The following is a 26952-nucleotide window of genomic DNA, read 5'->3' on the forward strand; positions in this document are numbered from 1 at the left end:
AAATAAACTTTGAACCTTGTTGTATGTGAGGACAATAAAGATAATGCATGAGCATTGGGACGAACAGGGATTGACGACAGGTCCTGTTAGTAGGTCAGGAGAGGCGTACTGTACAGGCAGATTTTATAAATAAATGCCTGTTGTCATGTTTCGCCTCTGGCTGCTCTGACACCTGCCCCCTAACCCCCTATCTCTACTGTATAGCAGAGCGGCTGATGTATACTCAAAAGACCCACCAGTGCAATCGGACATTACTGTATGTGGTCGCATACCCTCTCGAAGCCTTATAGCCTTCCTCTACTCTGCTGATGGAAGCTCATTCATTCTGCTATCAAACAGATGGAGGGACATGGCTCCTGTATAGAAGCTTGGGTTTCTCATGACAACCCATGTAGGAAGTTATTGTCCCTTTTCAAAATGGCCGACACATGGCACTGTGTTTGACTCACTGGAGTGCTGGAACAGGCACTTCATTCTGTACTCACGTGGCAGTAGGTACTTTAATCATTCTTATGAAGGATAAACACTGCACAAGGTTGTTTTGTCATTCTGTAGTAACTTTGGAGATAAGAGATGTTAAACAGAGGATCCCAATGGACAGCCTCTCGTGCTTCTTACTTACACCTCCCCCTCGCCTGACTCAAGTTGTCCCACTTTACAGCAATGAAGAAAGCACAAACATGGAACCTGCAATACTCACAATGACTGATGTTGTTCGTTGTATTATTTACTCTGTAGTTTTCCGTGGGGCTGGGGATACAGTGTATGTAGAAAGCATAACGCACAGAAATATATTGTATTAGATTCTTCTGTAGGTCTTTACACAGCAAAATAAGGGTGTACATTAACACTTTTGAAAGTGTTAAAGATTGAACTATTTTGCAGTGTTCTCCATTCAACTCTTAACGTGTTCAAATGAACTTGATTGTGGTGTTTGCATAGCTCTACAGTAGAGTAATACCCAACACCTAAAGTGTAAAACATAACACTTGATTTAGATAAGCTGGACTCACTTTGCTTAGTGCTAATGCCGTTACAGTTTCTCAGTGGAAGAAATTAACACCTGTAGTGTTACAGTAAATCATTTTGGGGTGTTGTTTTAACACTGTATGGTGTAAAGCCTAATTTGCATATTTCCCAGAGTGCCTTTTCTTTGAGTGAATCGTAGAGTTAAACACCCATGACTGTATTTGTTTGTGACATGGTTATTCAATTCTTTAATTTTAAAGGCCTGTGGCTTTCACTAAGTGAGTACTTTACAGGCCACATCACACCGCAAATAGGCCAGTGTTGATTTTTCAGTGTAACATTTCTAGTGTTGATTCAGGAAAGGGAGATACCTAGTCAGTTGTACAACTGAATGCCTTCAACTGAAATGTGTCTTCCACATTTAACCCAACCCCCTTTGAATCAGAGAGGTGCGAGTGGCTGCCTTAATTGACATCCACGTCTTCGGCACCCGGTGAACAGTGGGTTAACTGCCTTGCTCAGGGGCAGAACAACAGATTTTTACCCTGTCAGCTCGGGGATTTGATCCAGCAACCTTTCAGTTACTGGCCCAATGCTCTAACCACTAGATTACCAGTTTAATTCACTCTGTAAGAGTGCAATTAACACTCAGTGGTGTATAAGAACCCCTAGTGTTGGTGTTAATAATCAGAGTTATTGTTTTACACTGTGGAGAGTAAAACAGTCCCATCAAAACCACGGCCAACCAGCAGGTTGATTTTTTAGGATTGTTTTTAATATCTGTATTTTTGCATGTACATTGATTGAATAATCTTATGCTACACAAAGATACATAACATACATTTTTCTAAACTAATCCAGTCAGTTAGCTTTATTGCACCTGCTACAAAAATGGTTGTTCCAGTTTGAATGGTTTAGCTAGTCTTCTTATCAACTTCCCTAACAGTCATTCTGAATGCAGGCTGTGGGTGATTAAAAATTCCAACTGCTGAATATCCTAACTCTGGCTGGATTCCAATAGGAATTACACTTTGCAAACCAACATAATGTGACTTGCAGGCGTGCACAGCGCCCCATTCAGAGTTACTGTGAGTCACCTATCTGTCTGGTGTTCACTGATTGTACTTAAGACTTACTGAAGTTGGCAGAACAGAGCTCCTCTATGGTTGAAGAAACTTATAAAAGGACTTAGTAAACTAAAATGGAAACCTCCAGGTTTTCAGAGATGTTGAGCAGGGCTTTAGCAGGACAGTAGTTCACATTTACCTCACGCTCAAAAATCATATGTTTTACTGTACTAGATAAAAGACACGAGTAGAATGACTGGAGTAGAATACACCTAGTCTCAAAATATAGTACATCTATTATAGGCAGTCAAACAATGCCGGTGACACTGTTGCATAGACTCAAAAACACAAGGAATCCCTCCTTATTGCCTCAGAGTTTCACTTACTATAACAGTGCTTCCAATACATTGACAGTGAGATAGATCTAGCTTACCTATGCAGACCGTACTCAATGAATTGTTAGCATAATTTGCTAACCAAGCACTCCTCTCCCATATATATTCAGAGTGGGGCTTATTATCCCAGTGAGGCAGAACAGAACAGCCTGGCTGGAGTTACAAGTCAGTGAGACAGTCCAGTGTCATACAGATAAGTAATACTGTACTGCAGGAAGGGCCGGAGCAGACAAATCAATCTGTGTTTACTACTACAAAGCTTAAATAGGTCTAGAGACAGCTGGTGTATGCTTGCATAGTATTTATTTACAACCTGTACAGCGCACAGCAATTTTCTGGTGTGTTACTGTGGATGGGGATAGATTTACTGGTTAAGAGACACCATAACGATGCCAATATTAGCTTTGCTTGATGAAAACTCAATGCAATAATCAAATTAATATCAAAAAGCCTTGTGACTGTTGCTGATTGGCTTGTTTGTGTGTGAGAGGTGTTTTGGGGTACTATGTAATGTATAGTAACAGACAACCTTGCCTTCTCTTCCAGTGCCCCCCAAAGATGGAATATTTTACTTAGAGCAAATGGTCAGATGTGTATGAATGCAGGTAGTGGATGGAGGGTACACATACTGTATATATGACATGTAGTTAATTCTCCTTTGGAGCATTTTGATAACATCATTTTCCTGGGACGGGTCATTGAATGACGTTATACTATCAACATAGCATAGGTAGTACTGTACCAAACAACAACACCTCAGTTTATTTACATTACATGAATTCTCTTTTAATGCCACCTCAGTACTGTAGGTGTGTTCTGATAAAATCCCATATTGAATGTTATGTACAGTATCCTATACCATCGTATGTTATGTCCCTGACATGTGTACAGTGTTGACAGGAAGATTGAGTCACATACAATAATGATGTTGTTGTTATGGAAAATTCATCTGAAGTGATTGCCTCCGCTATTCTGGGGTTTAATTAAAAGCTACAAATGGAAGCTCAATGCTTCACTGTCCTGGACTAAGGCCAAAAAGGTAATATACATGATGTACATAAAGACCTTTAATATAAAGTAGCATGTCATTATGCCACTTCCGCATAAGCCAGATAAAAATAAAACACTTTTATTGAGATTACCTTTAAACAGCCAGAAAACCACTGAATAGAATACCTCACATGCCTATTGGAAACAGCTGCCACCGTTATGACATCCTCTGTGATGCTGCCTAGCCTTAGCTTGGTCTGTCCCTAGAGCCTTGGCTTTCTCTGAATAATAGAGAAGCTGTAACATGTACTTACTATAACATCATACATGCATGGCTTATAAATATTGTATGTATTTATATATACACACAGGAATTTATGTAAAGTCTATCTGATTGAGGAAATCCTTGCAGAGAATCACAACGGCAACATAGATTCAGAAGTCATCATAAAAGTAACTATTTGGCCACCACCACCACTCACTCTGTCATGTGGACTGTTGTTCCCTTAGCTACAAGCCTGAGCACCAGATGAGAGATAGATAATGGCCCTTCTGGGAAAGCTCCTTGTGCCTGTGAAGTTATAGAACAATGGGTCACCTTCACACAGTATGCCCACTGAGTTGGAGGGACTGAGTGTGTGTTTCAGTGACATTGTTAACTCTGCAGATATAGCTGAAGCAGAAAAACCCTAGAACCTGAGATGAGATTGTAGATGGTTGTAACTCCAGGGTGTCCCTGATAAAGCATATCCTAGAGGAGAATTGCCATCAAGGAGAGGAATATACCCTGCTGAGATGCAAGTGAACTGTTATTTGTGCACTGAGCCATTGCATAGCAGCTGGATGCCTATTGCTGTTGTAAAAAAAATTGGAGGGAAATTTGTCATTCTTTCCATTGCAATAACTTTGGTTATTTTTATGGACTGTGTCAAACATGCAGACTCTCACATACTTATGGGAAACTCCTTTGTTTTTACAAGCTCTATCAAGCATCAAATGCCACATCAGTATAAGCCCTATACTCACCACCCACATACCCAAAATCAGAATGTGTAGACCGTTATATCATCCATGCGACGACCCATAGGCTTTACAAACAAACCCTGCTAGAGGGAAAACACCCACCCAGACAGCCCACATATCTAACGGCTTTCTTTATGGAAAATATCTCCCCACACACATTTTATTTCTAAACCCAGGTCAATTTGATCCTGTTAGATTATGTATCTACTCGAGTGAGTCACTCAGGTAATAGTTAGTTTTAGCAAGCAGAAGCAGAATTCAGAGTATTGTGTCCTGCAGACTCCCTGCTGAACATCTGATATTTTACTGTAACACATTTAGCATGTAGGATACAGCTTATCTTATCTCACAGTATTCTTTGTCTCTGTGAAAGTAAAGTTCTGATCTGACAAACATTTCAGCTATGTGATGTGTGTGTCTTTTGTGGGCTTTTATTGTGATACATAGACAATAGTCGGTTTAATCATGAGCATTTTGTTGTATATTCTGTTTCATTTCAATTTCCTGACAGTACTACTAATTTTTGGTAACTCAGCACAATAGTTGACCATTAGTTCAAATGTCCAATACTTATGAGTAAAAGTTGGGTAATTTTTTTAAGACGAGTAAATTTAGAGCTTACACCACTGTTGAAATACTGGCATAGTAGTTTAAACCATTCTCTCAAAAGCTTTGCCTTTGAATGGGAGGCTCAGTCCAAACCTTTCCATGTGTTTCATACCTGTTACGTCCGTCGTTAAATGAAGACCAAGGTGCAGCGTGGTAGGCGTACATTTTCTTTTAATTTTAAATGTTCCACCAAAAACAATAAACAACTAAACGACCGTAAAGCTAGGAATGCAACACAAAAAGACAAGATCCCACAACAGAAGGTGGGAAAAAGGGCTGCCTAAGTATGATCCCCAATCAGAGACAACGATAGACAGCTGCCTCTGATTGGGAACAAAGAAATATAAACATAGATTTCCCACCCTAGTGTAACGGATGTGAAATGGCTAGCTAGTTAGCGGGTACGCGCTAGTAGCGTTTCAATCAGTTACGTCACTTGCTCTGAAACCTAGATGTAGTGTTGCCCCTTGCTCAGCAAGGGCAGCGGCTTTTGTGGAGCGATGGGTAACGACGCTCAGTGGGTGACTGTTGTTGATGTGTGCAGAGGGTCCCTGGTTCGCGCCCGGGTCGGGGCGAGGGGACGTACTAAAGTTATATTGTTACACTAGTCACACCCTGACCTACCAAATAGGTAGCCGTTCCATTTAGCGTTCCATTTACGCCATTCCAGCCATTATTATGAGCCGTCCAGCTCAGCTGCCTCTTGTGGCAGTGTCTAGTGAAAGTCTACCCACCCCTCGCACAGTCTTCACATTTTGCTGCCTTCAAATTTTATTTCAACATTTATTAAATTCAATTTTTTTCTTACCGATGTACACAACCTAATCCACATTATCAGAGCGAAAGAAAAGTTATAGAACATTTACCAAATGAATTAATTGATTGTGTATGTATTCACACCCCAGAGTAAAAATTTGGTGGAAGCACCATAGGCAGCCATTACAGCTGGGTATCATTTTGAATAAGATTCTACCAACTTGGCCAACTCTTAGGGCAACATATACCCATTGTTTTTGTCAAAATTGCTCGAGCTCAGCGAATTTGGTTGGGAGTCACTGATGGAAAGCTAAATTCAAACCTTGTCTCTGATTTTCATTTAGGATTGAGACTGGACTATTCAGGAACACTCAACACCTATTGGAAAACCATTCTGGTGTGTCTTTGGCATTAACATTTGTGTAATTGCACAGCTGAAAAATAAAACTATCCCACGGTTAGGTATTCAGAAGACTGAGGCAGGGTTTCCTCTAACTTTTATTGGGGTTTGGTAATTTCATATTGATTTTGATCATGACAAACTCCCCAGTCCCTGCCGGTAACATGATGCTGCCACCACAATACTTGAAAAATAAAGAGGGTTTCACTCCCCTGGGCAAGGTCATAAATAACAAAGCCCCCAGTCACACTATCTGGAAGACAGTAGAGGCTGGATTGACGGGTGGTGACGCTGATGCAAGGTGAGCTCCTGGTTTATGGAAGGTCACACATGGTATGGGGATGTAATGAAGCATGGGCTCGCTTTATACACCCACTGAATCTTCTTTCACTTTATCAACTGGATTGATTGTTTAATCCCAGCACAATACTTTCCAGCTGAGATTAAGCTTAAATAAATGCCCCATAGACTGATTGCCTTCTCAATACTTTGGCAAGCTGCTGTTTAACACAAGTGAGTCAGAAAATCTATGTGAATTGGAGGGAAAAGATGTTGCAAAGTTATGTTGATTGATTATCTATTTGTTGATTATATATATATTCCTATTCATGGAATACCAGCTGTCTGGAGTGTTTACGGAAATATTCAATCTCTCCCTATCCCAGTCTCTCAGCCCAAGGAGGAAGACTTAAGGCGTCAGCATGCTTCAGTTCGGCTGGCGCCTCGCCGAACTCGGCCTCGCCGAACGAATGTGCTGCGTACTCCCTTAAAAGACCTTCGCCAGAAAAAGTGACAATATTACTGTTTGTCCATTTTGAGACACAGTAGCCAGTATACACTTCCTCAAAATACTCTGAATTAATCTACGATAACTAAAGAAATCTGTCATTAATTTAGACATTTTTGCCAAAGAGATCTTCGTCGCACAATATTACATCCAAGATGTTTGGTGCAGTATTTTTCAATAAAAAAATGTGAAGGAGAACAAGTCATCTCTCATTGAATGACAACAAAGACTTGATTGAAGAATCTCTACGGTTGACCAATCACCGACGGGGTGTAGACTTCGGCTCCGAACTTCGGCTTGCCTCCAGATTTTGTTTTTAGCTTGCCTGGACAGCCGAAAAAACCCTCACCGAAGTCCAAAACTCACAAAAACTTCACAAAATGTCATCATAACATATGCACAAACTCTACCAAACTGTTTCGGCTGGGAAGCATGCGGACGCCTTTCGTGGTATGTAAAGGAGAGGTTTGGTTTTGTCAGCATCAATAAAAGATTAGATTGGTAGAGTAACTATGTGTGCCCAAGGTCATGCCTAAGTTAGCCAAGATGTTGCAAATAATATTGGTTCTACAGTCTCTGGCATCTCTGAGGCAAAAATATATTATATTATTTAACATACAACATCCTATGCAAATCAGCTTAGAGACTGTTAACCACATGTTAGCAGCTGGAGGGTTAATGGGCCAGTGCAGTGAAAGGCTAGCTACTAGGTATCAGAGGCAGAAGTATCACCTCTGCTGTTTTGGGTTCAACCACAAGGCGATGCAAAATATCTTCAATTTTAAAACCCTAACACTGTTTACATTAATTTATTTTATTAAGCGCATTAACAAATGTAATGCAATATGTAGCTTGTGTGTGACTAAGGGGGAGAGGGAGGGAAAGAAGAAGAGACGTGGGAGAGAAGGTTTATGGAAGTCTGTTGGTGTTTATTTGGGGAAAGGGGAAATCAATCAAGTCCTGCAGCTGGCCTGGTGATGGACCGAAGAGGTGGAAATTAGGAGATGGGAGGAGGAGACAGAGCCAGCTGCAATTACAGCTGATCCTGAGTGGTACAGCGCTTTTACAGAGGCGAGAAAAAGAGGAGGGGAAAGAGAGAGAGAGGGAGAGAGAGAGAGAGAAAAAGACAAGGGGCTGGGGAGAGAGATGGAGGGAAGGGCGTGTGGCACCTCACAGATACAGCGAAGCAACTAAAAAGTAGAGCGAAGACTCTACTCCGAGAGTGAGAGAGAAAGAGAGAGCGAGGGAGAGAAAGAAAGAAAGAGGGAGAGCTCTCTGTCTCTGGACATGACATAATTGATACTCATACTGAACAAGGGAGAATAGGAGGCGGTAGAGTGAAAAGAGAATGGGAGAAGACCATGAAGTGACAACAATTCTCATTAGGTGGAACCGCACCGGAGCACCTCTTCTCCTGGGGACGCGTCAGATCATTAAGACAAGGAACATTAGCAGGAGAAAAAAAGGGTTGATGACAGGACGAATAACACAGATGGACCATTCACTTTGTTTATCTCTCTTTGGACTCAGTTTGACGGAACCCTAAACAGCCCTGTGTGGATTCACAGCACAGAGAAGCACATAACCTGTGAGTGTGAGCTCTCCCAGGGGAGGGCACGGGGTTGTGAGATTGGGGAGATGAGTCTGGGAGGATAACAAGCAGCTGTGTGGAGGAAAGAGCGGGCAGAGGAGGGCAGATCCACCATGTCCCTCAGTGGAATGGGCAGTATATCCCAGGATGGCGTGCCAGTGGCCAGCAACGAGCGCCGGAACACACGAGTGAAGAGGGCTGTCCGCATCTCCAGCATGGTTGCTCAGGAGGTGAGTGGTCGGACTCTGACCTGGCTGTGAGACTGCATGGGACAACGGGCACTATTGGGAGAGAACAAGGGCATTCAAATACATCCTAACTTTCAGGGGCTTTTCTATTTTAACATTTGGTCTGTCAGGGATTAGTGTTCAGTTAAACAGAGGCACATTAATTGCTGTTGAAGGGGTATCACAACTATTATTTTGCTTTTTGCATCAGCCTACGTTATCTTTGTATTACCTTAATAGTGTATACTGTAGAGCGTATTATGTTATTTGTAAGAATTGTTTTGGTAATTTGCTCTCTTACTCAACTGTACAGGGTGCTTGAACAGTTTATGTCATACTTAAGGCATATTCAAAGAAGATTAATATGGTTCCAGACAGTGTACATCAGTATAAAGCCTATTCAGTGTGCTTCAGTCTGTGGAGGTTAGATTCAATCCAGACAGGTTGTGGCGTTCCTTGGTGTGTTTTACTGGAATTAAAAACATTTTGTGTTAGACCACTGTGCCACTCGGGAGGCCCTAAGACACTGCATCGCAGTACTAGCTGTGCCACTAGAGATTCTGGATTTGAGTCCAGGCTCTGTCGTAGCCGGCCGTGACCGGGAGACCCATGGGGTGGTGCACATTTGGCCCAGCGTCGTTCAGGTTAGGGGAGGGTTTGGCCGGTAGAAAAAACGTTTTGTGTTTATTTGATCCATGAGTATCTCTACTTGTGATAGGATTATTGGTCATAAGCTGTATTTACCTGTACAAATGCCAACAAACAGTTACCCAGGGCTATACTACAGTGTGTGTGTCGGTGTGTATGTTTATGTGTTTGAGCAGGTGCATACGTACATTATTTGCTTGTTTGCATGCCTGTTTTATGTAATATTATATTCTAATGTCATCAGTACATTAATATAGTAAGCTACATGGTCTGTTATTCTAACCCCAGTCTGTTACGCTAACCTCAGTTAGTGTTATGTTACATCCTGTTGTGACTACCATTCTCACTGTTATTTTAGGATAAAAGCCACTCAACAAACAATGACAATCAACTTAAGGGGCTTGTTCTAAACGAGTAAGCATTTCAGTGTTAGTCTACACCAGTGGAGGCTGGTGAGAGGAGCTATAGGAGGACGGGCTCATTGTAATGGCTGGAATGGTATAAAAAAAATGGAGTCAAACATGTAGTTCCCATATGATTGACACTGTTCCATTCATTCCATTCCAGCCATTACAATGAGTCTTTCCTCTTATAGCTCCTCCCACCAGCCTCCACTGGTCTACACCTGTTGTTTACGAACCATGTGACAAATAGAAATTGATTCGCATAATGGTAATGTAGTTCCTCTCAGAGAAGCCAGTGTCACTTGCGTAGCACACACCTTGCTCCCCCCCCAAATATTTATTTTTATAAAAAAATATATTTTGGGGGGGATTGGTGTCCCCGGACATCGGCCCCCCATATAACATACGAAAACATCAATAGCCATGAATTAAATGTTTAGAATTACAGAATATTAACTTCAAAACTACAAAATGTATCTCAGCCTCATGGAAAATGTGAATTTTATAAGGGAAAATATTTATTTTGGGAACTATCAAAATACGTTCAATATTATGTCTGGAAATGAACTTGTCCAGTGCAAAGGATCCCAACTAAAACTCTAAAAAAAAGTGTAATTTATTTTATTTTTTAAAGGGCAATAATGGATATTAACTGAAAAAGTATCTTATGTAGTTTTTTGTAATAGCCCTCTGTAACTTTAAATCACATTTCTCTCAAAACTGTGATTCCTAGAAGATGTGACTGGAGATTTGGTCAACTTCGTCAGATTTGTCTAAAATCCTGAATTCATCAGGAATGAGCAGGGTCAGCTATACCATAAGGACCCCTTATTCATGTCCTCATTACATGTAGTGTAGCAAGACCACTAATGGTCTGTAAAGTTCTCTACTTTTGATAGATTTAAACAAACAATATTGGACTCATAATGGTCACAACCATAAACTGTCAACTCCATCTGCCTGATAGATGATGAAAGAATATTAACTTTGGTTCAAATATGTTCAATGTATTTAGGTTTTAGAGTCATAAAACAGCTGAGGAAAAACAAACTTGCTACTGTGTATACTTGCTACTGTGTACTTGAATGAAGAAAAAATATATATTTTTGTCAACTCCGTAAAACATGATCTCTTTCAGATTTTTGTCTAGCGTCAACTTAAAGATCTGAAAGAATGTTTATGTTTTTATTGGGGATTGGCAAAATGAATAATTTTCCATATTTTACCAAATGTTTGTATTGAACTTTTATTTTTAGAGGAAAAATATGTGTGTTTTGTGTATCTGTTGTCAACTCTGTCACTGATGTAGTCAATATTGTTTGTCAATAATCAGAAGGAAAAAAATATTATTCACTGTTCTGCAACATATGCTTAAACAATTGAAGTATTTGCTGTGCTAGACCTAATGGATACTGTTTGCGCTATAAATATTTTATTTTTCTAAATCTATAAAAACATGCCAAAATGCTAACGAAATTAGCCTTGGAGCATTAATAGTGCTATAAAACAAAACAAAAATAAGTTTGGAGATTTGAATTACATATTTGAATAATCTAATGTTGTAAATAAACAATAAAGGCCTTTAAACACTTATTGGACAATTATTGTAAAAATGAAATGCCTTTTATGGTGTCTGACATACAGTGCACTCAGAAAGTATTCAGACCCCTTGACTTTATCTAAATGTTGTTACATTGCAGCCTTATTCGAAAACTGACTAAATTCGTTTTTTCCCCTCAATCTACATAAAATACCCCATAATGACAAAGAAAAAAGTTTAGAATTGTTTTCACATTTATAAAAAAACATGAACTGAAATATCAGATTTACATAAGTATTCAGACCTTTTAGCAGCGACTTGGCAGCGATTACAGCCTCGAGTCTTCTTGGGTATGACCCTACAAGCTTGGCATACCTGTATTTGGGGACTTTCCCCCATTCTTCTCTGCAGATCGTCTCAAGCTCTGTCAGGTTGGATGGGGAGTGTCCGTGCACAGCTGTTTTCAGGTCTCTTCAGAGATCTTTGACCGGGTTCAAGTCCGGGCTCTAGCTGGACCACTCAAGGACATTCAGAGACATGTCCCGAAGCAACTCCTGAATTGTCTTGGCTGTGTGCTTAGGGTGGTTGTCCTGTTGGAGGGTGCACCTTCGCCCCAGTCTGATGTCCTGAGCACTCTGGAGGAGGTTTTCATCAAGGATCTCTCTGTACTTTGCTCTGACATGCACTGTCAACTGTGGGACCTTATTTAGTGTTGTGACTTTACTTTCATTAATCCATGCACGGCGCTACACCGAGGCTAGGGGGGGCTTTAGTCATGTCACAAATCTGCGTAGCCCCAGTTAAGCCCCCTCAAGCATTTTTGTGTTTTTTAAATTTTTGAATAAAGAAATATGTTAAAGTTAATAACCAGCCATTCTGTTCCCAATCAGATCCCTGGCTGCGTGTGCATGTACCCTATGACGTGTGTGTGTGTGTGTGTGTGTGTGGTGGGGGTGTGTGTGCTCGCACACGTTAGGCTACGTTATGTGAGTGAACTTTTAGCTAGCTAGTCGCCCATCTCACCCTGTTGCAATGGACCGTTTTCTGATCAAGAGAAGAGTGCGGGTAGAAATTTAAAATCCAGAACCTGTCTCCGAGGGGGCCAATGAAGAAGAGGGAGATAAGAAAGATGAGTCGGAGAGAGAAACTCGTGAGCCACGACGTGAGGGAGCACCAGAGCAGTTCACCGCTGCTAGCTGCTCCACAGCCACCATTAGCTGCACTGTTAGCACAGCCACCGCTCCCTCTGATTTAAGCCAGTCACCTGTTGAAGAACCAAGGCGCCCTCTTCTTCGGCGTTATCCAGCCACAAAAGTCAGACAGCAGGATCGCTACTTCAATCGTAGATGGTATGAGGATTACAAATGGCTGGAATATTCTATTTCAAAGAACCGTAATTTCTGCCTTTCAACGTCCAGGAAACCATGGTGGAGAGAAGGCGGCATTTACCCACGATGGCTACCAGAACTGGAAGAAGGCAACAAGTTCGTTCAAGACACACAATGCTAGTGTGGAGCATAAATATGCAATGACAGCGTGGAATGAGTGGACTATTCAGAAAGAGTCTGGCTCAACAATATGCAATGCTCTAAGTGATGGACATTCGAAAATAGTCCTAGAGAACAGAGAGTATATGAGAGCAGTTGTGGAGACATTGTGTTACACTGCATACCAGGGACTTTCACAGAGAGGAGACATAGAAAACGACATGGCTGTCAACCAGGGAAACTTCCTTGAACTTTTACAGGTCATAGGCAAATTCGACAAAACAGTTGCACAGAAAATCTCAGATAATAATAGAGATGCGAAGTACACGCATCATGATATACAGAATGAAATACTGGGCAAACAATCGACTCAGCAACCTTTCCTGCCTGTCCATACACACAGAAAGAACCAAGGCCCTGGATGTCCAGAAGATTAGACTCATTTGCACTGAACCACAACAGACGCATCGTCCTTCTATAAAACAACACTTGGTGAGTAAATGAAAGGCCTTTAATTTATTGACAGAGCGCCTGTCCGGTGGTGGGAACATGATTCAATCGCGCTGATCTGGATCTGGATGGAACAAGAAGACGCATGCATAGTGTCAGCCAGTCGGCCTACAACTGTTTTTGCAATAGAAATATAATCGCTAAGATTGTGATGATAGCCTGCTCGTTTTACACCATGTGTGCACAGTGGACAGGCATAGGGTAAATGCACTTCTCGTTGTGGCTGCACTGTGGATATCATTCCTTTCATTTCTGACATTGTGATAGACATTTAATCCGTAACATTATAACCAATGCACAGCAGGACGCATGTATATTGTCGGCCTACAAGTTATTTTTGTTTGCAATAGAAATATAATCACTAAGATTGTGATGATAGCCAGTTCGTTTTACAAGTGTGTGCACAGTTAACAGGCATAGGCTAAATGCATTGCACTTCTCATTGTGGCTGCACTTTGGATATTATTAATGTAATTTCTGACGTTGTGATAGCCATTTCATCCAAAACATTATTACCAATACACAGTTGTCTGATTATGCATATGGTATAAATGCACTTCTTGTTGTTGTCACCGCATTTTGGATGTATTGTGTTATTGCCGAAAGACTTCCATGCATGGGCACTGTCCGGTGCTGAAGTCTTTCACCTTTGCATGTGAAATATGTTTTTGTCATTCCCTTGTGGTCACTTGTATTAGGCTTATAGCTATTTTGTTGAAGGTTCTTTGGCCAAATTCAATTAAAAACTACATTTATATCAAATGTGCTGTGTGCCATATCTGCTTGTATTGAACAAATGAGAACTTCCTTATAACTCTGAAGTCATGAAAATCAACTATTTCTTAGCACCCCCATGTATTGGTCAAGCCCCCCCTTGGCCCCGGGCGAGAAAAAATCCTGGCGCCGTGCCTGCATTAATCTGATGACTGTTATTTTTCTAATCAACTAACTATGTTCATTTTAACAATTAATGTAACAATTAACTCATTAGGAATTCGGGGCACCGTGAGAGCGGTTCTTTACAGAGTTATCATCTCCCGAATTAAACTCTAAAGGTCTTTACCTATTACATCCATAAACAGTCGACTCATTAATTATAGCCTCATATAATATCATAATTCTGAACAGTCGTAACCTTCGACATCTGCAAAAACCTGAGCCTTACTTATGATTCAGTATTACACAAATTGGTTTAATTATTTACTAGCTAACTAAATGGTAACTAACACAGGATAAACATACACACTTACATTAGAAACAGGTCCCTAGCGGACTGACAACATTATGGCGGCTTGTTACAAAAGACATGAAGAGGGCGAGAGAGAGAGAGGGACAGAGACATAATACTTTGGTACATCTAGAAACTACTCTCACAGTAATCATATACTTTGCACACGAACCGCTGCCCGTTTGGAGCATGAAATCATTAATGTATTTGCGCATAAATGTCTTGGTTCGCCGCGTATCTCTGTCGGAACCAGACCGCCTGGAAAGGGAGTTAGGTCTTTTTGCAGCGTGTTTGTAAGGCTCTGATTGTCCAAAAGAGGTCCCCACCCGTCTCCTACTGTTGCTCTCCTCTGCCGTCGCCCGGCATCCTGTGACCCGTCGTGTAGTCCTGAACAGAACTACAGAGCTCACTCTACTTCCACTTGCTCTGGAAGATAATTATTTTAAGATAGGCTAGCCAACCGTGTCGATGGTTCTCAGTGGTGTGATGAGAGTAGTGTACTTCGGTGATTTGAGAAGTGTAGTAGAATGGTCTCACTTAAATTTGCTTTTCTAGATGCATTACTTATGACAGCTAATCAGCCGTACCAGTGATTGTCCAGGTGAGCTTCTCGCCTCTACCTCGTGTTGATATTCAGAGTATGAAACACTTGGGACGTGAGCTGCAGCTACACGCCTCTCTGGTCTGATATGTTAATTCTTAACCCATCATTTTATACAGTTCTTCAAAAAGGTTCATAAGGCTGACACGCTCTCTCGCCTCACCCAAGTGGGCTGTGATCACTTACTTGTACAAAGTTATAGAAACAATTTCCTCATATAGTTTCTAAGATCACATCCCTCTCTTAACAAAAACACTTTCATAATTTTTCATATTTCAAATACAACGCAGAGGATGTAAACTTCATACATGTGCTGTATATACTTTTCAAGTTACAATATTTCCTTTATCACAACCTAAATATATATTTCCTTTATAACAACCACAAAATAACAACCAAATTGACATTATTATTCTTTAGATCGCCTCTAACCATTCCCCAAGTTCTATGTTAGAAATATTGTTCCAGTATTCACTTTAGAATGTGTTAAGAGTTTCGGCGGGAAAATGTCTGTGTAGACAAAGAACATTCCTGTGTGAACATTGGAAAGGGATGTTCTCTCCTTGATTTACAACAGGGAGTAAGCTGTCAATCTCCCACCAGCTCCCTTCTCTCCCCTCTCTGGGTGAAAATATTTAAAAATGTGGTTTGTCATTATGGAGTATTGTGTAAAGATTGAAAAACAAATATTTAATACATTTAGAGTAAGGCTGTAACGTAACAAAATGTGGAAAAGTCAAGGGGTCTGAATACTTTCCGAATGCACTGTAAATAGGAGGTTGTTCCTTTGCATGGTGTGGTAGCTGATACTTTGGCCTATCAAAATATTGATTTTACATTTTGTAATAAGACAAATATTTGTGGGGGAAAAGTTGAGATTGTCCCTTTTTCAAGAATCCCTGAACTCTAAAACAGCAACATTATCTCTCAGCCTTATGGCAAAATGTATAGAATAGCATGAGATTAGCTATAATACTGCATATGTGACTCGTTTCAGGAAACTAGGCGTATGTCGCATGTCACTACTTTCAATCAAAATGCATTTTTTGTCAGAAATGCCTTCTGGAACATGTGAACTTTCATGTGCCTTAATAACAAACTTGTATGCCATCTGTAAATATGAATAAAATTGTTAAATTACGAGCCTAGTTGGTTTAGCCACAGAAAAAGACCTTCCTGCTAGCCTTGATTGGCTGAGCTAATGAGTGGGCTGGACATGCCGAGAGATGAGTTTCGGATTGATCTGCCATGTAGCAAGCTTCTGTCTATTTGAGCTGGTCAGTATATGTAGGTAATCCTGTCTAATGCAGCTTTTAAAAAATATATTGCGTAGTAGAACTGCATAAGTGTTGCTCTCCACTTTCTGGGGGACCGAATTTTGAAATCAGTGGAATTAGAGTATGATAGCTAAGGAGATGGAGAAAACACCTGTCTCCGGATTACATCTTCAAATTAAGGGCAACCATGGCATCCATGACAGAGGGGGAGAAGCGTCTATCCATGTATACAGGTAAGATAGTCTAGCTAGCTACATTTTCCAATATTACACTTTTCTAATTTTGTCAAAAAGTAGCTAGCTTGCTAACTTTAGCTGGCTGGCTCACTAGCTAATGTTACGTGTATGATATGTGTCGTAATATTATTCGTATCTCAGAGCCATTTGCAATGCTAGTTATAGGCTAATGTTAGCTAGCTAACATTGGACATGGTTGGTTAGCTACCTGCAGATTCATGCAGGCTAGTAACGTCATGAGTTGCGATTAAGGTTCATTGTTTAGCTAGCTAGCTAAATGTCTTAACAAAAGACTCATGATGTCACTGCGACAGCTGTTGATAGACGTAGCTGGTAAATTCGCTCTGGCTATCTACTCCGATTTCAGAACACTCTCGTCTGAGTGTGCCAGAGCGCAGAATAACTGACAAATTTACAAACGCTCAACACCCGTTGAATATGGCCAATGTCAGTAAACGTTGGCAAAAAAAGCAATTGTTGCCATCAGCACAATTGCAGTCACCAACACCCTGGATTACATAAAAACAGCTTTGCTATGGCGAGTAAAATGGTCAGAGTGAGCTATTCTCTCATTTGTGTCTGGAAGTAGCTAGCAAGCTAGCCAACGTTAGCCAGTTAGCTTGGGTGCTTGACTGCTGTTGTTAGGACAGAACGCTCGGATGCTGAATGGGTGTAGACAAAGAAGAGCTCTCCAATTGGTATACCAAAACAATCAAAGGCCTTTTTCTTAAAAGTGAGGTTCCAAGTTTATCAACTTCCAAAGCAGAATTACTTTCCCATTGTTCCTCAACTGTAGTGTATGATATACCCTTTTCTAGCTCTGAGTCTCTACTTTTATCCAATGTAAAAAAACACAATTTAAAATGCTGCTACATAAGTCCGAATCAAACCGGTTGGTCACATATTGTTCTCTGCCCCATTAAAAAATAAAACAATTAAACAAGTAGTGGCCTTGGACCTTGAGGTGGGCCCCGTGAAACTGTGTGACCATCAGAGGATTAGGGGGAAGTTGCCCCTATATGCTTTTCTAGGGTAATTTTTTCCTTTTTCCACTAAATGGTTAAGGTTTGGATTGGGGGAGGGGAAGCTGATCCTAGATCTGTATCTAAGAGAAACTTCACCCTGGAGCGGCCATTAGACATGGGGTGGAATCTGATGTTGTAAACAGATCACTCCTAGCACTACATCATGCTGGAATTGAGTCATGAGTCGGCGAGAGACAGTGTTTAGTTTTATCCTCGGCAAGTCATTAATCCATCCATAGTGTTAACAGAAACAAGACAAGCATTTCGCTGTAAAGCTTGGTGAATTGAAAATAAATCCAGCAATGGCTCACACAGGTGAATATGTCCACCTACTGTCCAAAAAAAGAGAGAAATGGTTCTTATGAGACTAGTTATAGTAATGGTTCATCATAGTCATCTCCATACTTGGAGACACAGATTAGTTATAGCGTGGATACCCAAAGACTGCTACATAACCAAGTATATGTAGCACAGAGTGCACAGTAGGGGAGTTTCTCCGGTCAAGGAACCAACATCCATCTTGGCAAACCAGTGCCCTTGAACACCATACTCAGTCAGTAAAGCATAACGCACCTCATGCCCAGGCAGCCAGGCAAATGGAATCCCATGTCCCAGGGGCCCTTGTGCAGGAAGATTTATTGCAGGCTGGATAAGTGGGCTTCCCCTGTGCAGTGCAGTGCAAAGCAGAGGTGCTCACTTGTTACTGTGACTAGAAGTTTCTACCACATAAGGACATGTCCTACAATCTTAGAAAAAAGGTTTCCAAAAGGGTTATTCGGCTATACCCACAGGAGAACCCTTTTTGGTTCCAGGTATAACTATGTTGGGTTCAATGTAGAACCCTCTGTGGAAAGGGTTCTACATGGAACTCAAAAGGGTTCGTAACCAAAGTGTTCTTCAAAGAGTTCTCCTATGAAGACAGCCGAAGAGCCCTTTTAGGTTCTAGATATCACCTTTTTATTTTAAGAGTGTATTTAAGAGAAATAGAGGTTTGGATGTTGGAAATGTTCTCTCATTTACAATACCCTGTTCATTGTCTACTGTATGTCGGTGATACACTGCAAAGGTATGTCAATCCCTTGACACAGGGAATAATATAGTTTTGTAATTATATTGTCTTAGGGGAGAACCGGGATGAAAGTAAAGTAAAACTTTGTTTTTTTCCTAATTACTCAGAGATCAATAGAGCTGGAGACACCATATTTTTTATATACAGTACCAGTCAAACGTTTGGACACACCTACTCATTCAAGAGTTTCTTTATTTTTTTTACTATTTTCTACATTGTAGAATAATAGGGAAGACATCAAAACTATAGTAACCAAAACAATGTTAAACAAATCTAAATATATTTTAGGTTCTTCAAAGTAGCCACCCTTTCCCTTGATGACAGCTTTGCACACTCTTGGCATTCTCTCAACCAGCTTCACCTGGAATGCTTTTCCAACAGTCTTGGAGTTCCCACATATGCTGAGCACTTGTTGGTTGCTTTTCCTTCACTCTGCGGTCCAACTCATCCCAAATCATCTCAATTGGGTTGATGTCGGGTGATTGTGGAGGCCAGGTCATCTGATGCAGCACTCCATCACTCTCCTTATTGGTCAAACAGCCCTTACACAGCATGGAGGTGTGTTGGTTTATTGTCCTGTTGAAAAACAAATTATAGTCCCACTAAGCGCAAACCAGATGGGATGGCGTATCGCTGCAGAATGCTGTGGCAAGCCATGCTGGTTAAGTGTGCCTTGAATTCTAAATAAAATCACTGACAGTGTCACCAGCAAAGCACCCCCACACAATCACACCTCCCCCTCCATGCTTCATGGTGGGAACCACACATGCGGGGATCATCTGTTCACCTACACTCTCACAAAGACACGGCGGTTGGAACCAAAAATCTCAAATTTGGACTTATCAGACCAAAGGACAGATTTCCACCTGTCTAATGTCCATTGCTTGTATTTCTTGGCCCAAGCAAGTCTCTTCTTCTTATTGGTGTCCTTTAATAGTGGTTTCTTTTCAGCAATTCGACCATGAAGGCCTAATTCACAGTCTCCTCTGAACAGCTGATGTTGAAATGTGTCTGTTACTTGAACTCTGTGAAGTATTTATTTGGGCTGCACTCTGAGGTGCAGTTAACTCTAATGAACTGATCTTCTGCAGCAGAGGTAACTAACTCTCTGTCTTCCTTTCCTGTGGTGGTCCTCATGAGAGCCAGTTTCATCATAGCGCTTGATGATTTTTGCGACTACACTTGAAGAAACTTTCAAAGTTCTTGAAATGTTCCGTATTGACTGAACTTCATGTCTTAAAGTAAGGATGGACTGTAATTTCTCTTTGCTTATTTGAGCTGTTCCTGCCATAATATGGACTTGATCTTTTACCAAAGGGCTATCTTCTGTATACCACCCCTACCTTGTTACAGCACAACTGATTGTCTCAAACGCATTAAGAAGGAAAGAAATTCTACAAATTAACTTTTAACAAGGCACACCTGTTAATTGAAATGCATTCCAGGTGACTTCCTCCTGAAGCTGGTTGAGAGAATGCTAAGAGTGTGCAAAGCTGTCATCAAGGCGACGGGTGACTACTTTGAAGAATCTCAAATATAAAGTATATATATGTATATTTGTTTAACACTTCTTTGGTTACTACATGATTCCATATGTGTTATTTCATAGTTTTGATGTCTTCACTATAATTCTACAATGTAGGTGTGTCCAAACTTTTGACTGGTACTGTATATATATGTCATTTTCCATTAGCAACTGTAATTTCATTTATAGGGTAAATGAGTTGAAATTAAAGTGACATTTCACCCTGGCTCTGCCATGGCATATAATTATTACTATATTAGCATTACTTTTTTGTCATAAACATAACAATTATCCAAACGCAAGCTAGAACTAGCACATTTTCATTTCACTGGTAGAATCGGGAAGTTTTCGACTTTCTGTGTATTCCTCTGCTCATAGTGAACCACAAAGTCCGACATTCATAGCGAATGCAGATACGGTCCGCTAAGGTAGATGGCAACGTTGATGATGGCGTTGTGTACTTTGGGCGAACAACACACAGCAATCTCAGAACTCCCGAAGGCAAGTATTTTTGTTGTTGTTGTTGACAATGTTTGTTTTTCACAAACCTTTGTCATCATGCCTGTGAGGTGTTCTGTGCCTGGCTGTGCTAATTACAAACAAGTGTGAAAATGTGTTATCTTTCACTATTCTACCTACCAGAGATTTACCCCGATGCTGCCAGTGGCTTGCAGATATCAAGAATGATGCCCCTTACGATGACCAGAGATTATCATAGGGATTCTCAGGCTGAACTGATATGATGGGGAATCCATTTCGACTACAGCTGAGAAGTGATGCGATACCATACATTTTTTCCCCTTCACAACAAAACGGAAGATTCTCGATTACAGGTAACCTAACTGGATTTTATGATTTAGCTCATGGCTTTGAGTTCAACACAGGACTATAACATTAGCTAGCTAGCTAACGTTACAGTCCTGTATTGAACTCTGAAAGCCATCAGCTAAATCATATAGCTATCTTTTTTGGTATACACACTGTCAATCAATTTCACTTATGCCATGGTAGTCACTGCTAGACTGGTAGCTACCTTCAGCAGCAGAGTAAACATGTTTGTTCATTATATCTTTGACTGAAGTTATCTAATACAAGCTAGCTAACGTTAGTAAATAAAAGTAACTCAATCTGGTAGGCATCTATTACACCCTTGCCTGGAAAACACTCCGTTACTAAAAAGGGAATTGTCGATATAGCTAACAAACTCTGTTTTTGTGTTGGTAGCAATGACGAACCTGTATAAATCATCTATGATTAGTTAGTTGGTTCTCAGTCAGTTTCAGCTGGCTAGTAATCTTCCTGCCAATTTGATGACGCTAGTTAGCTAACATTAGCTGACAATATTGAAATGTCCATGTTAGGTGTGCTATGCTAGCCAGTTTAATAGAGATCAATACAATTAGTGGGGTGGTTAAATTGTGTATTTTGTTGTAGATAGTACCAAGATGTCCTACCAAGCTGACAGCTAATATTTACAGTAAGCATGGCATAAACATGAATTAGGTAGTGTTTGTGTTATGGTGTTAGAGGTAGCCACAGAGTACCTTCCTTCCAGACCATGTAATCAATTTAGTCTACCCCTCTTCTCTTTGTAAAACTCAGGTTATCTGGAGTCATTCCAGTGACAGTGCCCTGCTGAAAAATACCCCAAAGCGGCGGCGTTTTGGGTACACGAGCATGAGGGAGGGGAAACCTTGTGGTTATGAAGCACAACAAGATTGTGGGACAGAAACCAGCAAGGGACACTGAAAGGTATAAAATCAAGACTACAACAGTAATGACACAATCACCTCATTCCTCTCTCTGTAGACTCTCAAAACACAATACAAAGACATGTCTACAAAAATCCCCTGCAAAGGGCTACTATTGACAAGAATGATCTGTCAGTCAATGGTCTGGGGGAGGTTTACAGACAGTACTTTGAGATGAGGAAGGGGATTTTGGTAGTGCAGGGTTGTGCTTAGACAGTAAATGTATTGTTGTGTATGACAACAATTGAGAGATGCCATTTCTCCTCAATCTACCATACACGACAATTCATACTGTGTAAAAACTGCCCTCCTAACTATGTTGACTGATCTTTCCTCTCAAAATCAGCACCCATTGTCCCTAAACAATACGCTAGCCGGTCCCATTCAGTTGACACCTTTACCAACAAAGGCATGTTGCCCTATGTTCCTTCCACAAAACATGTAAAATGCTAACACCACAACCTTGTCTTTCCAGGAGATGTGCAAAACCAGCAAATCTTCTGCAAGAGGACCAAACAGTTGGTGGTTAAGAAGCCATACACCACTTTCCGCAGAACCTTACCCAGCTGGCCGTTCAGACAGGACAAGACCATTCGCTATAAGCACAAAGAGTCTCAGCTTCCCCAGCCCACCATGCCAAACACCATTGGCAGTGTACTGAAGCCGGATAAAGCCCAATTCTGATCTTTTTTTCACTAATTGGTCTTTTGACCAATCAGATCAGTTCTGAAAAAGATCTGATGTGATTAAGACCAATTAGTGCAATAAAGATCAGAATTGGTCTGCCTGTGTAAACGCAGCCAGTGTGGCTCAGCATAAGACCATGTTGCACAAGGGTCTCCAACCCTGTTCCTGTAGAGCTATCCTCCTGTAGGTTTTCGCTCCAACCCCAGTTGTAACTAACCTGGTTCAGCTTATCAACCAGCTAAATGAAAACTTACAGGACGGTAGCTCTCCAGGAACGAAGTTGGAGAGCCCTGATGTAGAACCACTATAAAATAAATATGGATATTTTCTATCAATCGTTGAAATTTGTCTGCCTTTATGGATTCACAGAAGATATTTATAAGCTGTACAGGGCTCTAGCATCAAACAAATGCTAAACATTCCGATATCCAAAGAATATTTGTCAAAATCTAAAATACAGGGAGTTTACACTGGTTAATGTTAACTGACGACGTCTTGTCTATTTCAAGTCTTCTCTCATTGATCGAGAAAGGTGGGTGTCCACCACAAAGTGCTGCATGGCATGATAACATAACTGTCTAGATCAATGGGAGAAGACTTGAAATAGACAAGATGGAGGCAAAAATACATACACATTTGTTGGATTACTTCATGGGGCTCATGAGTCAACTGCTTGAAATCCAGCATAATGTCTAACCCCTCGAGAGGGATACAGTTCGCGGGATACAGTTCTGCTACAATGACACATGCAGGCAAAGTAATTCTGTTTCTGTATCTAGAAATAACTCCAGGAATGCACCACACGGTATTGTCCCAAGACAAAAAAATATTGAACTGTGCCAGCATAACATTAACATTAGGGTTGAACATGCATACATGTGGACAGGCACAGATATTACATTACAACAATATCTAGCCTAATAATAGAAAGAAATATGGCATAACCCTCAACCTTTGCACAGTGACCAGACCATACAAATGAGCCTAGGTAGGTAGGCAGACAGTATCTACCTACAGCCATGTCTATCAGGCATGCTTAGGCAAATGTTTATTGTAAAACCAGCTTCAATTTTTGAGATTTGCAACAGTACATTTTTGTATTATTGTTTCTCCTCAAATGTTTGATAGTAAACCTAGATAAGTTAGCTGGCTTGCTGGATATAAAATAATTGTTCTTTACATCTGTTTGGAATCCTATCTTGGATTATGCCTAGAATTTTGTGAAATTAAAATGCATCCATGGTCATGATCATAACCAATGTCAATCATGTTACATAGCTAGCTAGTAAAATGATTTACCGTTGCTGACACTACACATGTTTGCTATCAGGTTACAAATGTAAAGCGAGGCGTATAAGTTAGCAGTCGCCAGGCTAACTAGCCAGCCAACTCCAGTCATGCTAACGTTTGCTGGTAAACCTAGCTTTAGGTGGCTGGTTGTAACCTTGTAGCTTGCCATATCTATGACTAAAACGAGAAGAGGTTTTACAATTGAGATACAAAATATCTCTGATTGTAAAACCTTTTCTATTTTAGTCATAGATATGGCAACCGGTAGTTGTTTAGCTAACTTAGCTAGCCACCTAGCTAGGTTAGCAAACAGAACCATTATTTGATTTTCACCCACTGTAAAAGTTTGTTAGCCAGAAATACACAATATGGGTTTCAGTAGATAAACTAAAGTTTGCTAGCTAGGTGGCTTGCAGGAAAAATAACTTACTTAGCTAGGCACCGTAATTTTCATCTGCCCTCTTGGTGCTTGCATTGTCTGTGTGCTTCTAACGTTAGCTAAATCTAACTCTTTGTTTCGAATCCTCTTCAGTTATTTCCAGTTATAAATATATAGTTAAATGTCACCATGTAGCTAATAGAACATTCTTCATCGTCGAATTTGTGTTGATGAGAGGAATCACTTGAAGCCATTGCTTCTGGTCAGTACTTTCAGTTTTGCCAAAAGGATTGTATTAGTGTCCGCCTCCTTCTTAAAAAAGCGCCCAACACAAGTTGTAGTCTCAGAGATCGTAAAAAATGTGTCTACTTGTATATTTAGCAATGAATCTACCGATCGGAACATTGCTGAAAGACATCCAATGGTTCTATCGAACAAGTACAACCATATCTACATGCACAAAGATGTATAGTGCAATCAGTATAACATACAATCTTCACGAAATGCCACAAAGCAGATTTATTTTTAGATCTTGCACCCCCGTATCAATACACCGGAAGCCATCATAGAGTGTATCATTCACCGCCCGAAGCCCAAACCTGCCTTCCTCCTGGTTAATTATGTGTGAAACACATCTCACTGTCCTAGAAATACCTTGGACATAATGAAAACAAGCTCAGACTCCCACAGGGCGAACTTCCCCTTTAAATAGACAGAGAACAGAACTACCACAACTTTACTTTTGTTAGTACAGGCGGGGCGGAGTAACAGCTGGGGAGAAGTGTACAAAATCTGTCTTATTTCCATGTTTCTGGTTTGTAATCGTCGTTACTTTCAACAAATGTACTATCAAGTTTGTGTCGATTTTTGTTGATAACTCTGCAAAACATGGTTGACGTGCTGTTTATTTCGCAGGGAGGTTGTTCTCCACATTAGGAACTTGCTGACTTCATTACGTAATTCTAGTTTCTGTGTTATCTGAGAAAATGGGCGTGTTACTTTCACCCCATGTTGCTTTCGTCCCGGCTCTCCCCTAGTTAATGAGCAGTCTTTTATTATCTCTGTATTTCTCTGATGTTTCAGTTGGTGTCCAACATTGGTCCATATCAGAAACTTAGAGTGCAGATATTTAACTTTTATAGAACAGAATAGCATAACACCTCAGTCTGCCACATCTGTCACTCAAAAATCTGCCGACGCCAGAGTGGCTAAATATGACTTGTTGTATTACTGTTATTGTTCACAATACTGCTGAATATAACCAGACCACTACTACCTCACTTTGGTCATAATGATATGGCACATCGTAAAGGAGAATGGGAGAAGGTGTTTTCACAAGGGTAGCACAGTTCACGAGAACCCAAGTCAGGTCTTTGTTGAAATAGAATGTTGAAGTGGAGTATCAGTGGTCATCTGTATTAGTGTGCATCCCAAATGTCAACCTACTCATTTAGGACACTAATGTGCACCCAGGGCCCATAAGGCTGTGGTCAAAAGTAGTGTACTATATAGGGAATAGGATTGCCATTTGGGACACAGACTTTGGATGCACATTAGGTCATGCATTGTTACAGCTGGGTGGACTAATCTAGAGTGTTGATTAGGTTGGAGGCTGATGAAGGCCCCATCCCTCTTGCTATTGGACGGCTTCTAAGGACTCTGACTTACTTCAAGGGGAGAGTCAGGGTTTGAGTCAGGAGATGCTGAAGGACTCAGGGTGGATTCAGGACAGAGAGTGGAGGTGTCAGGGATCCTATTGGCTGGTGGTTCCATTCTCGGAAGCATCAGTCAGAATGACACATTTCTGTAGAGATGGTGATTGAATCTCCCAAACCCCCAAAATACGCAAATCACTTAATTTCAATTTGGAGCGAAATAAACAGAGCAAAAATAATTCATCCAAATCTAGAAAGAGCACTGGAGAGGTATAGCAAGATGCAGTCTGAACTATAGAATTTCATTTTCAGTTTGCCATTGAGGACAGGCCATCAGATACTGAAAACCTATCCACTCAGTTGTGAAGTGAGCAAACAAACATATGAGAAGAGGAGACTCAAGTTTCAAGTTTTATTAGTCGTACAGTATGTATGGGGTACACATGGTATACAGTGCATTCAGAAAGTATTCAGACCCCTTGACTTTTTACGCATTTTATTATGTTACAGCCTTATTCTAAAATGGAATATCCCATAATGACAAGGCAAAAACAGGTTTTTAGATATGTTAGCAAATTTATAAAAAATAAAACACTGAAATATTACATTTACATAAGTATTCAGACCCTTTACTCAGTACTTTGTTGAAACACCTCTGGCAGCGATTACAGCCTTGAGTCTTCTTGGGGATGACGTTACAAGCTTGGCACACCTGTATTTGGGGAGTTTTTCCCATTCTTCTCTGCAGATCCTCTCAAGCTCTGTTTTTTATTTTATTTTTATTTTATTTTTATTTAACTTTTATTTAACCAGGTAGGCAAATTGA

The 26952-nt window shown here is 40.6% G+C and overlaps 1 protein-coding gene and 2 long non-coding RNA genes across 3 annotated transcripts in view; 2 read left to right on the forward strand and 1 right to left on the reverse strand.

The window, feature by feature from the left end:
- Positions 1-7904: 7904 nt before the first annotated feature.
- Positions 7905-25162, reverse strand: LOC139560438 (uncharacterized). The gene is made up of 2 exons (XR_011671939.1): positions 24523-25162; positions 7905-8868 (listed from the first exon to the last, which is right to left on the reverse strand). It is a non-coding gene; the product is annotated as an uncharacterized lncRNA (long non-coding RNA).
- LOC139560434 (voltage-gated inwardly rectifying potassium channel KCNH2-like) overlaps positions 8128-26952 on the forward strand; it is a 43716-nt gene continuing 24891 nt past the window's right edge. The window contains exon 1 of the mRNA XM_071377213.1: positions 8128-8817. Within this exon, the coding sequence (XP_071233314.1) occupies positions 8701-8817 (117 nt within the window). The 5' untranslated portion in view covers positions 8128-8700. The remainder of the gene's footprint in view (positions 8818-26952) is intronic.
- LOC139560437 (uncharacterized) lies at positions 20723-23137 on the forward strand. Its single transcript, XR_011671938.1, has 4 exons — positions 20723-20865; positions 21007-21197; positions 21967-22116; positions 22591-23137. It is a non-coding gene; the product is annotated as an uncharacterized lncRNA (long non-coding RNA).

The sequence above is a fragment of the Salvelinus alpinus genome, chromosome 30, assembly GCF_045679555.1.
Source record: "Salvelinus alpinus chromosome 30, SLU_Salpinus.1, whole genome shotgun sequence".
Classification (NCBI taxonomy): Eukaryota; Metazoa; Chordata; class Actinopteri; order Salmoniformes; family Salmonidae; genus Salvelinus; species Salvelinus alpinus.